General features: G+C 41.2%; 1 protein-coding gene across 1 annotated transcript in view; it reads right to left on the bottom strand.

The window, feature by feature from the left end:
- LOC106942022 (T cell leukemia homeobox 3) overlaps positions 1-1,444 on the bottom strand; it is a 7,187-nt gene extending 5,743 nt beyond the window's left edge. Inside the window, exon 1 of the mRNA XM_015025197.1 lies at positions 740-1,444. Coding sequence (XP_014880683.1) covers positions 740-1,166 — 427 coding nt within the window. The 5' untranslated portion in view covers positions 1,167-1,444. The remainder of the gene's footprint in view (positions 1-739) is intronic.
- Positions 1,445-12,364: the final 10,920 nt, after the last annotated feature.

Below are 12,364 nucleotides of genomic sequence, written 5' to 3'. Positions count from 1 at the left end.
ATTAAATGAAACTACTTTGGCCTCTTCTAGATCATTCGCTATTTTTATAAGCTATTATTTATAATTACAACAACAATAATTCAGGACCATAATTTAGAACAATCGAAACATTAAACATTCCCTCTCTATATGCTATGTTGTTGACTTTTAAAAAAAAATTTATACGCTGAATTCAGCACATGGTAACTCTGGTTTTATGTAATACAGTGTTATTATCAGTATTAATACTGATAGTAGACATTTTTTCGATTTGCTTTGTGGAAAAGATGTTATTATTTTTATTCAAATCGATTTCTTCATATTCAATTATTTAATTTAGCTTTTTTCATCTGATGTGTAAAATCCTAGACTGAACCAACTAGGAACAACAGCACAGAGCAGTGTCTAAAGTAAGTTTGGACCTTTCCATTTTGCCACTTTTTGCATACATTTATTGTACATTCATTTGTATTAAATGTCAGCGCTTCTGCTGCTCTATGAATATTTTTTGTTGAATTGAGCTGAGTCGTGTTGATGTTTAATGTTATGAATCATAATTTCTTCTTGTGGCTTTGGGTGCCCAATTCTTTAAACAAGTAAATGCATTTTTTTAACTGTTCATATAATGAACAAAGCCCTGCCTCTTTGGGTGGAAACAACCAGCTGCGTGTAGTTATATTGGTGAAGGAGCCGTTATTGCCGTTTTAAACGTGATAAAATATTAATGAGGGGATCCCATTAGGTCTGCCAGCTGGCCTACCTGATATTCTGTCCTTGGCGAACCTGTTTCCTATCCAAGGAAAGCACAGTCCTCCAAACCCGGGAACAGCGCTCTGGACAGGTGCCGGGGGTCCCGGGGCCGTTACAGGTCTGTGAGCGGGAACTCGTATCACACCCCGGCTGCCAAGGCTCCTGTTCTCTCCGTACGAACCCGAAGCATCCGCTGGAGGCATGATCCCAGAGAGGGAGATGGACAGCGCCGTGTATGAGGGCGCGTTGGCACCGCTCGGGTTTCCTAAGCTATAATAGGCGTCCCCGTTGCTTAAATCCGATCCACTCTGTCTGCCCGGCGTGCGCCCGCTCTCCGGCTCCGAACCGGCTCCCAGAATCTGGTCGATGCCGAAGCTGATGGGTTCGTGGTTGACTGCTTTTGGAGGAGGACTCGGCGCGCTTGGTGCTTGCTCCATCCCTCGCTCGGTCGCTGAAAGGATGGGGGGAACGTGTAGAAGGAGCTTTCAGAAAGGAATCACAATGTTGTCAAACTGTACCAAAATTCATCGTGAAAAGTCTCTCCATCGCTGGGCATGTCCAAGAAAAATTAAAAAAAAAAAAAAATCAGCGCGTACTCTCTAACAGGCCTCCTCTGGAGCACTGAGTCCTCTCTGCCGAAAGTTTGATGGGCGTTTGGAGAGATGTGACGCTCTGTCCTCCTCTCAGCGCGTCAAAGCGCTCCGTCTTAGAGCTCCGTCCTCCTCCATCCCTCTGCACCTTTCATTGGCTGGCACCGGAATGACTGATTGAATGTCAGCAGAGGGGAAGGCCCAGGCTTTGGCACAATAATCAAGATTTCCCATCACCACGAGTGTCAGAGTGTTTTATATGTATATATGGTAAGATATCGCATCTTTAGGCCTTGTGAGTGAGTCAGAGTTTCATTTAACGATCTTTAATAACATGAATACAGAAGAAGACGCGCGCTTTAACTAAACAAAAAAAAATAAAAATAAAAAATAAGACTAAAGAACTAAAATGAATGATTATTTCCGACAAATTACAAACTATTACCTCTGATATTGGTGTCCAAAACACTCATTTATAAGTTTTGTTGCCTTTAGACTGAACTGATCATAATGTGAGCTTTTCAAGCAAGACATACATTGAGCCTCATTTGTCCTCTTGCTTTTTCTGACACATCTTCAGACTCTATTATCTCACATATATACGTGAATAAGAATCTCCCAAGAAAACGGTCTCGTAGCTTTAAAGCTGTAAGATAGAGATCACTTGTGCAGAATGTTTCATGACAGACTTGAAATGAATAAAACACGTCAGATAAAAAAAAGAAGAAAAAAAAACGTTCCTCCTTAATGTCGTTTAAACTGTTGAATAAATGCAGGTTTTTAATGTCATCATGTTACAAGGCTAAACGTGTAGCCGGAAATGTTTTTGTCATGTTTTTTTTTTTTTTTTTTTTTTTAAAAAAAGACCATCAGAAATGCGTTTTGATTGCAATCCAGTGCGCAATTACGCTCCTTTATTCGATCACAAGACAAACCATTTCATTGGTCTTTGAAATAAAAAGGGTGCGTGTTGAGCACTGGCAGAAAACGAGCAGCACCCATTGAGCTTGGCAAACACTTCCTTTACGCGGCCTTATTTGTTCCCGTGATAGCCAGTACCACATTAAATGACCTGACAAGGGAAAGCCACGGGCTACTCCAGATAAAGTGTCCGGGCTCTGGAAGCTGCTAAGCGCTCAGATTCAATGTAACAGGCGCCCAAAGTGACCGGCTAATCTCATTTTCACTAACTTGTCTCATGGACAGACAAATGTGCATCGGCTTTGGATGCGGCAGGTGGCTTTTTAAGCGATCACATTACAGCACTTTAACAAACGGATGGCTCACATATTTGCATGTTCAGACTCTTGACTCTATTTTTAATATTTTAAGCAGAAGAAATCTATATTTTTTTATATTAACGCGGATCATCTTGTGTTTTTATTCCTTTTCTTGTCAAATATTTTTTTTACAACCAAAGGGGGAAAAAAAAACCATCTAATTGAGTGTATTTATAATTATTTTTTTAAAAAAATCCTCAAAATACTGACAAAGCGTATTGTCGTTCAGCTGCAATATGTGAGGCCATGTTCTTCAAATTCAAATGGGAATATAAATATACCTCACATCAGATATATACTTTTGAAAAAGTCACATCCTGCCTCTTACAATAAAGTGTTATAAAGCAATATGATGGGATAGGACAAGGCCCGAGGTGTTTGTTTGGCAATATGGACAGAGTCAGAGTGTTGGCTGCTTCACTCTGACCATATGTGAGCTCACCGGTGGCTTTTGATGGGGGAGAATTGGTCTGTTAAAGCTGTCATCGTTTTAGACAATTTTATGTTTCTCTCGACGACTCTTGCAGCTAAATCATGTAGCTTATTAAAACATATTCTAACATTCCTCGACAATGTATTAGGCATAATTGGTCATATGTTACGATTCCGACACTTGTTGAACAGTTGGTGCCCTGAATTTAGTTTGAGATAATAATAATAGTAATAATAAAAGACGAGTAGCCGAACACCATCAACTTTACCAAAGGATCATGATGTAGCGAAATTAAGACTTCAGTGCTTTTATTTCGAAGAAAAGATACAAAACTTGAACTGTACCGATAAAAAGATTTTCAAGGTGTTACAACAAAATAATAATAATAAAAAAATGTCACTGTACATTTATTGCTGGGTGAGTGTGTTTCACATCCGTCTGAAGGTTATCCGTATAGAAACTGCAACATTTTGGGTTTATTATACTTGTATTAAAAAGAAAATACATGGAACAACAGCATGGAAACGCAGATCCTATAATGTAAACTGGGTTTACAGTTCTGACACTCTGAACAATTAGAAACCTGGTTTTGCTTTTGAAAAAGTAAATAAACATGCAAAGGAAGGCGATCACAATCAGTAGGTCGCCAGAGGCTGATGATCTACAGCTGGTGTTACTAAGAGGGAGGAAGCAAACCTAGAACCAAAGAGCAAAATACAACAGTTCAGATGGATAAAAATGTGTAAAAACAAGACAAAAAAATATTCTAAGAAAAAAAATAACAGGACTCCAAAGTGTGTTGTCCATTAAGAATCTAATAATGTGTTACAATAAAAGTAAAAATCGACAATAAATACACTGGATTGATGTTAAGAAAAAATATTACAAACAAATCCACCATTCAAATTAGTCTGTATTTTTCACCCCGTGACGTCAGGTGAGCGTTTTTCATATCCAGCGATCAAAGGCATGAAGGTACATATTTTAAATCCAAACATATTCATTTTCGACGTGTGTGTTTATTTATTATTTTATGTTTATTTATCTAGGGAAATTACCTTTAGGATGAAATTGCCTTCACCGAATACCTGCTTTTTCCAAACATGAAGAATTATTGTATTTTGTTAGTGACCACACACAAGGTGTCCCATTCACTGAAGAAGATTGGTGTTGGTAATCTGTTACAATCCAGGGATGTCGAAACGTCATATTTCACCTCACCATGAAGCTCCACAGCTCACGTCCTGACACCTTATATGGATTTATTAATAGTGAGGAGAGCGCCAGCCCAGAAAAGCCCCAAAAGTACATTCGGCGCTAAGCCAGTCTTAAGGTCATCTTGTTCAGAGCAAAAATATTTAGTTTCTTAAAAGCTGCAGCCCGCATGAACAATTGCACAGACATCAATCCTCCTTTCTAGTTTTTTTTTCTTTCTTTCTTTCCAGAGGCAATATAAAAGCTGACACCCTGATTCCAAAAGTCCAAAAAAGAAGCGACAACAAAAGAGTGAAAGAGTGCGATTTGTTTGAGAAATTACCACTTGATCTGCATAATCGGGGGGTTTTGGGCTGCAGCTCGGTACCCGGGGGCTGCGTTTTTATTGCGCGTCTCCTCGCCGTTATCAATTTCAGCGGAGCGCCTGACTTTTTAAAAGGAGGGGACGAGGCCGGCTGCCTCTGAATAATGAATGACACGCTTTTATATTGTCGCTAAAGTGCCCGTGATGTTACAATATGAAAAGGCAGCGGTAAGTAATAGTGCATTTAAGGGGGATGTAGTGTATTATTATGATGTAAAAGAGAAGGAGGGAGAGGGAGACGAGCGGAGAGCGGCACCGGGAGAAAGACAGAGATTGTTTTATTACAATAAGAGGAGATGAGTTTGCCTCGCAGCGAAATGGGGACCAGTTAATGAAACTTTACCGCAGCTAACGATTTCCCCTCCCTCGCTCTAAAAACCCGCCCTTATGAAATATTTAAACTATTTAATATAGGTAGTATTAAGACACTTGCATCGGCCATATGACAGCATTTAAAAAGCTGTGAATTTTTTAAACTTGGGCAAACAAAAGCTTTACTGTCCAGCTTCCCTTCGACTCGTCCAGCAAAAGTCGTACAAATCGGCTAAAAAGCGTGATAGGAAACAGTGATTTACTAATTTCTCCATCTTTTTCTCACGGAGACATAAGCTCCTCGCATTAACATAAGCCTGTCTTTAATGGGTGGGACGGACAACCCTCGGTGAAGGAGGGATAGTGTTTCATATTGACATGCTCAGTGGGATTGTTGGATGAGAAGAGAGCAATGGGATCCCCCATCAGGGACCGGACAGGACTATCATCATCATCATCATCATCATCAGTGGCGGTTCTTGCATGAATGCCACCCTGGACACCAACTCCTCCCGAAACACATGACTTCCCACTCAAACAGTATTTGAGGAAAAAATAAGTTGAGATATAATATAATATTTTATGTAACTTTTAAGAAACTTTAAGAACAAATATATATATATATATATATATATATATATATATATATATATATATATATATATATATATATATATATATATACACACACACACACATATGTGTGTGTGTGTGTGTGTGTGTGTGTGTGTGTGTGTGAGTGTGTTATTTGCTAGTGAAATGCTTCCAAAGAATTACCTCAATGTGTTCCTCATGCCAGAAAGATACAGGAATAACTTTTTTTTTGTGGGTTTTATAGAAAAAGTGTTAGTTATAAAAAAATTCAGAAATCTCATATAATGTCTTAAGATTTATTTCTGCATAGAACAGTTCAGTTTAGTACAATCATTATAAGTTTCCAAGATTAACAAATGTTATCCAGTGTACAGCTACATTTTACTTGGAAGTTGTGTCGTGACGGGGGATGGGTGCTCTTGCTTCCTCACTGACAAGTAAAGAAGCAAAAGAAAACCCACATTGTGTGCGATTTGACATATTTCCTTTTAAAATGGTGCCCTGAGTGGAGAGCCTTATCACCCATATCAAAGACCACAACAGTTCATCAAGTGTCTTTCCTCGGCTGCTACTAAAAGACTGGTGTGCTGCTCGGCACGCATGGACACAATTCATGTGACAGACAGTTAAAAAGCAGGGGGGAAAAAAACACCTAAAATGTCACTGTAAATGTCACTTCTTTCGCCTGGAAGATATTAAAGGATTTTAATTACCAGATATGAAGGTTACAGTCCCTAAAGAGTCTCTTTATTGGAGGAGATATATTTTATTCCTCTCTAAAGGACAGATGACAGCAAAAGTTTAGCGCTCAATATGTTGCAGCAGCTTATTGTAAAAACAGATTTATTTATTTTTTTTAAATTGTGGGGTCTTTGCACATATTCACATTCAAATATTCCCTGATGGGTATTTGTTTCACTTCACATCGCATTCTGGCTGCTCATGAGGAAGAATATGCTTCTTCTCTGCGTGAGAGCTCAGACCATGTTCATCTGTCTGATGGTTGAATGCATGGCTGCCTCTTCACGCTGGTTAAAAGTCATGGAGGGAGGGAGAAGAGGAAGACAGCAAAAAAAAAAAAAGGAAGTACAGGCAACCACACTGAGGTAAATTATAGGGATGGACGAAAGCAGAATCAGGATGGCTGAGTCTGGGATGTGAAGGAAAGAGTTAAAGCATTACTGATGATCATTTAGGGATGATGATAATTGAACACATGGTTTGAGTTTGGACACAAGGATTCCCCTCAGAGTTGTCTCTTCCTATTTGTGGGCGAGTTAACCTTTGTGTTATCAGGCTGTGAGTGCTAAGTAAAAGTTTCTCTGCTTTTAAGTCATCGATCCAACACGGTAAAGCATTCGCAGATATCCTGCTGACAAAATGACTGATGTAATCAATTAGTTTGTTATTGCTTTAATTGCATATGAGTGATTTATCTCTGAGAGAGGTGCTTTGGAGGCAGGGTTTGTGTTTAAGAGCAGCTGATTACTCCCGAATGCGCCAGTCGTGGAGCTAATGTGTTAATTCATTACTGCTTGTAGTCAGCTGCATTGTGTCAGAGCTGCAAGCCCCGTCTCCCCTCTGCTTGTGTCCTCCCCACTTCATAAAAGGCGATTATGCTGCATGTTGCCCATTCTCTGCTGCCTCTTGACCTCCTCACCCCTCCTGTTGCCTTGCCTGCAGGGTGCTCATGCAGGGGAAAGAGGGAGGGGGGAGGAGGAGCGGAGGACCAGCTGCTACCAGCTATGATGCTTTGGTGCCTGGCAGAGAAACCTACTCCAGTCTCCTGCTTTGCTGGGCCTTCTGGCCCCTAAGGGTTAGGTTTTTTTTTTTTCCTCTTTTTTTTTTTTGTTTGAGGAGGGGGGAGTCTCATGCCACCAGCTCCACCTGTCTTGCCCCAGGCACAGTGCGACCGATTAGGCACACAGATACACAGTCACATGCTTTTCAAAAACCAGCTGACTTCAAATATGTCATTAACTGCGGTTTGATCCAGAGTCTTAATCTAAACTGTCACAAAAGCTGCACAAGTCAAGCAGAAATGCTTCAGTCAGACTTATGCACAGTGCCTTGCATCAGTTTTCATACTCCTAAAACAAATTTTTACATTTAGTAGACAAAATTTTTAACTACAGCTCATATTATTTTGAGCTGTAGAAGTGCTATGCTATGATTGTGAAGCAGAAGCAAAAGTAATTGTAATTTTTTAAAAATAAAGATGTAAAAATTTGGTTTGCATTCATATTCAGCGCCCGTTGTCTATGACAACCTTGAATAAACTTCAGAGTGAGCGATTGCCATCAAACATCACCTCAGTTGACCTACGTATAATTCAACTTCATTATAAATACAGCAGTTCTGTTAAGGCCTCTGAGTTTGTTTTTTTTTCTTCTTCTTGTTTTTAGAACTTAAAAACAAGAAGAAAATACAGACAGTTTCCAGGCACCGGTGCCTGGAAACTGTCTGTATTTTCTGATGTTTTGGGGAAATCAATATCCTGACTCAGCTGTGGCTTTGTCATGCCAGGCCACTAGATGGCGCTGTGACTTTAGCGTGTTGTGGAATGCACACGAGTTTTTGACCCTTAGCTTCTATCTCAGTAACCCGTCTCCTTCTCCTATGGACGAAGTGCTCATTTAAGACTTATATTTCTTATCAGGAATTGTGCTAAACTAAATAAGTTTAGTATCACAATATAGCACAATGCTAAAGAATGTTTCATTGTGTTTTTACCTGCATGTGGATGCGTAAAATAAACGCGGCAGCCGTGCGTGCTTCGCTTGTGCCTGCGGAGTTTTTCCACTGCGGGGGCGTTAAACAAAAAAATTAACTCTGAGACCTGATTTTTAAAAGTGCCGGTGTGAGAGACTCCGATCAGGGGAGACGTGTAAACGAGCAGCTGGATTGCAACAGAAATGCTACGCTTTAAATGAAGAGCATCTTGTGAACATCATTTGAAAATGGAAATGTACGGCACAGCTGAAAACCAAGCCAAAGATGTCCGCATAAACTGGTCAAGGAGAGCATCAAGCAGAGCATCAACCAACCTACTGCATCATGGTACCTCTGGAGGAGATGCAGTGATTCCAGCTAAGGTGGGACTATCTGTTGCTATTATATGTACAAAACCATAGATGATGGAAAACTATAGAGATTTGCATATATTCTGTGTTTGTTTTTAAACGATCAAGATCTCACTAGCATTCATACACTCGTGTATAGTTTTTAGTATTGTCTTGTATATTTGCATTGTTGCTGTAGGAATGCACAGTCAGTGTGGTCACATCATATCTACTTGCATGTGCTAGCAGGCTGGTACAAATAATGATTAATACAATAGAGAGTTTTAGAAGGTATGAATTTGTCCTAATTGTCTAAAAATACCATCCCCAAACATTGGTGGTGGAAGGATCATGCTATGGTACTATTCACTGTTTTGCTTCTACTTCACAAATATGTACTGTTTTGTGTTGAACGGTGACATAAAATCCTAGAAAATACATTGAAGCTTGAGGTCATAATGTGACAAAACGTGAACTGTTTGGGGGATATGAACACTTTTGCAAGGCCGTGTATGTAAACTGATTTCCTGCGCACACTTAGCCGCTGCTCCCACACACAGGAATACTCGGAGGCGCTTTGCTGAGAGGCGTGAAAGAGCGAGAGCTAAGTGAGGCCACTCCAGAGTGCTATTCTCTATATTGATTTCCCATTATCAGACCCTTAGTCCCTGTGGAGTCATTAGTGCCGGGATCAAACAGACAGACAGAGAAGGAGACTAATACCAGTCACTTACAGCAGCACGGGGAGATCACCTTACCTCCCTCCGGGCTGGAAGGCCAGAGAGGAGCAGAGGATGAGAGGAAACGAGTAAGGGAGAGAGTGGGGGCTAGTGGACGGACGAGTGCAATGGGCCAACAGATGGAGACGGCAATGTGTAGAAGGAGAGGAAGAGGAAAGAGGTGGGGTTTTACAGAGGAACAGTCATGGACAAATGGTAGGCAGACTTTGATCACTTTATTTGGCGGAAATATCTTCTATCCGCTCTCGTTTTAGCCAAGCCACCTAAAACGGTTTGTAGTTGGCTGGCTCAAATCAAAAGTTTTCTATATCTTCAATCCCAGACTTGTAGACAGTGCAGCCAATATACCGGCTGAAGCTCCTTTCTGTCAATAATTTTACAGTAAAGATGCAATGATGAATGGTTTTCATGTAGCCAGCAGCTGTCCCCTCACCAGAGAGACGCTTAAAAAAAACCAGAAGGAGCGAAAGACGAATATGAAATGTGAGATACTCATTTCGGTCCCTTCCGTCATAATTTCTGCGGATGTATTTATCCTCCAAGGACTTGATGGCAACAATGAATTTGTAGTTTGAATCAACACCATCAATCTTGTTCACTTCTGCCTGCCAGCGAGCTCTGAAAGCGCCGGTCCACACACCGAAACGCAGACTGACACACACATACACGCACGCACGCATATACACGCACACACACACACAGCTCAGACGGGGGGTGACCCTGGCCTGACCCCCCTGCTGACCCCCAATCTGTTCCCCAACCTCACACCATGAGAGACTGGGGCACACTGGGACAGAGCTCAAAGACGCACACGTACACAGTTTGGCATCCAGTGCAGTGTGTTGATCTGACGGATATCTCCTCAGACAGTGCAGCATGTGATCGTGCATGTGTCTAAGTGTGTGTAGCCTCTGCCCCCTCCTACTGGTGTTAATTGATTCTTGGTGTGCTTTGCTGATTGGTGTGAGGACCCCTAGAGGCGGGCCCAGTCTCCACCAGTGGCCCCCCTCCCCATTTGAGTAGCACCTTAGACTCACACACAAACTACACGGTACACACCACACAAACATACAATATGCTATATTTCTAAATATACATGCTGTTTGTCTACACAGTCCTCATGCACATGTGTTGATCATACCAGTAAGAAGTGGAAACACACACATGCACACACCCATGTCTTTGAGGGGGTTTTCACACTCTGGTAAAGAGGAAGCTGGCTGGCATACACGAGCAGATTGTGGCTCAAAGGAGATGATCTGCATAGAGAAAATGGGCATCTTAGAGGTGATTCATGAACAGCAAAGGTGGATGAGCATAGGTGTGTGCGTGTGTGTGTGTGTGTGAGAGAGAGAGAGATAGAGAGAGAGAGAGAGAGCGAGCCAAAAAGACAGTAAGAGAGATGAATCTCTGGTTATTAATTTCCAGCCGCGGCCCCTGGGTGAGATGTTAATATAGGGCTGATTGTGACTAATTTCTTATTAATTGCCATCAGCGATTACACAGTGGCCAGTAATGTGGCTAATTTGTTGAAATGAATTTGGTTTTCTGAGGCATTTTAATTGCTGCAGGTGGGCAGCCTGCTCTGCTCGCTGTCACTTTTGTTTTTCAACAGGAAACTTTTGAAGGTATGCAGCTGCTGCTGTGTGAGTACCACATGATTTATACGGCATAGTTTTAGTATGCATTGTATTATTAGTCATACTGACTAAGCACAAGGAAATACACTCTTAGTTTTGTCTTCAAACTAAATGACATGAAACATAGAAAGATGCTTTAGTACAGTATTTTCTGAAATAAACATCCATCCATTGTCTTCTTACCTGAAATTGGGTTGCTGGGATAACAGATCTATGAGGGAAACCCAGATGTGTCTCTCCCCATCGACACCATCAGTCTGGGGAACCTAAAGGCATTTCCAGGGCAAACAGGATTCCTAATCACACCAGTGGGCTCCAGGTCTTGCCTGAAGTCTCCCCCCAGAGGGACAAGCCTGGAAAACCTCCAAAGGGAGGCGCCTTGAAAGCTTCCTGATCTATCTCAGCCGACTTGTTTCAATCCGAAGAACCAGCGACTCTACTTCCAAGTCCCTTGAATGACGGCACTTCTCACCTTATCTCTAAGGCCGAGTCGAGCAGTCTGTTTAAGAAGCTAATTTCTTCTGCTTGTTCTTTTGATTGTGGTTCATGTCTTATGAGGGTCGGACTACTTGAACAGTGGTAAATCGAGAGCGTTTGTTGGTGCCTTAGCTCTGTTTTTTAAGTTTGAGAAATCCTCTAATTTTCTGCTGCAGCTATTTGGGGGTATCTAAACACTCCCTCTCACAAAACGCCGTCTATAACCACAAAGCTCCTTCTTGGAGCTGAATTCTCCAGCCGACCTTCAGCCTCACAGAGTGTGATTTCCACTCACTTCCACTAGACGAGTGGCAGCAGCAATTAGCAAACACCTGGAGGAACTGAGAGTCTTCTGAGCTCCTAAGAACATTTGTAAACAGCATAATGGAGTAGTATTGTTGTGATGACGTGCTGAAGGCAGAGTGTCAGAAATAGCAGGAGCTTCTTAAAGAGACAGAGGCCAGTTTCAAGGCACCACATTTGGTTGAAGTAACGTTTGTTATACAACGTTTTTATAAAAGCTGAAGGTAACATAGCTAATTGATAGTGCTAGAAAATGTCACTATGTGCCTGAAAAATTCATAATGCTGCCCCTGTAAATAGAAATTGTTTTGTTTCATAGCTGAACGTTGTGGCTAACGGATGCCGAGCACTATCAAGGTTTTTATTCAACATGACAAAACATGTCGTACAGCTTATATTTTAATTATGGTGACGTTATTTATATGAATTCTCCAGTTAGCTTTTTACAGACCCTGGACACTGTTCATTGCAGACTATTGAGATTCATTACAGGATGTAAAATCCTTACCCAGTGTTGCACTTCATTCTCTCTGTGAACTGGCCTTACTGTCCACATTCAGACCTTTGGATTTTTATATTTTCAGTGATAAATCAGCTATGGCCTTCTATCACTGTTTCTAATTTC

This window comes from Poecilia latipinna, unplaced genomic scaffold (assembly GCF_001443285.1).
Source record: "Poecilia latipinna isolate Pla-1442-1.1 unplaced genomic scaffold, P_latipinna-1.0 Scaffold95, whole genome shotgun sequence".
Classification (NCBI taxonomy): Eukaryota; Metazoa; Chordata; class Actinopteri; order Cyprinodontiformes; family Poeciliidae; genus Poecilia; species Poecilia latipinna.
Note: the sequence above shows the minus strand (reverse complement) of the source record. Positions and strands in the feature narration are given on the sequence as shown.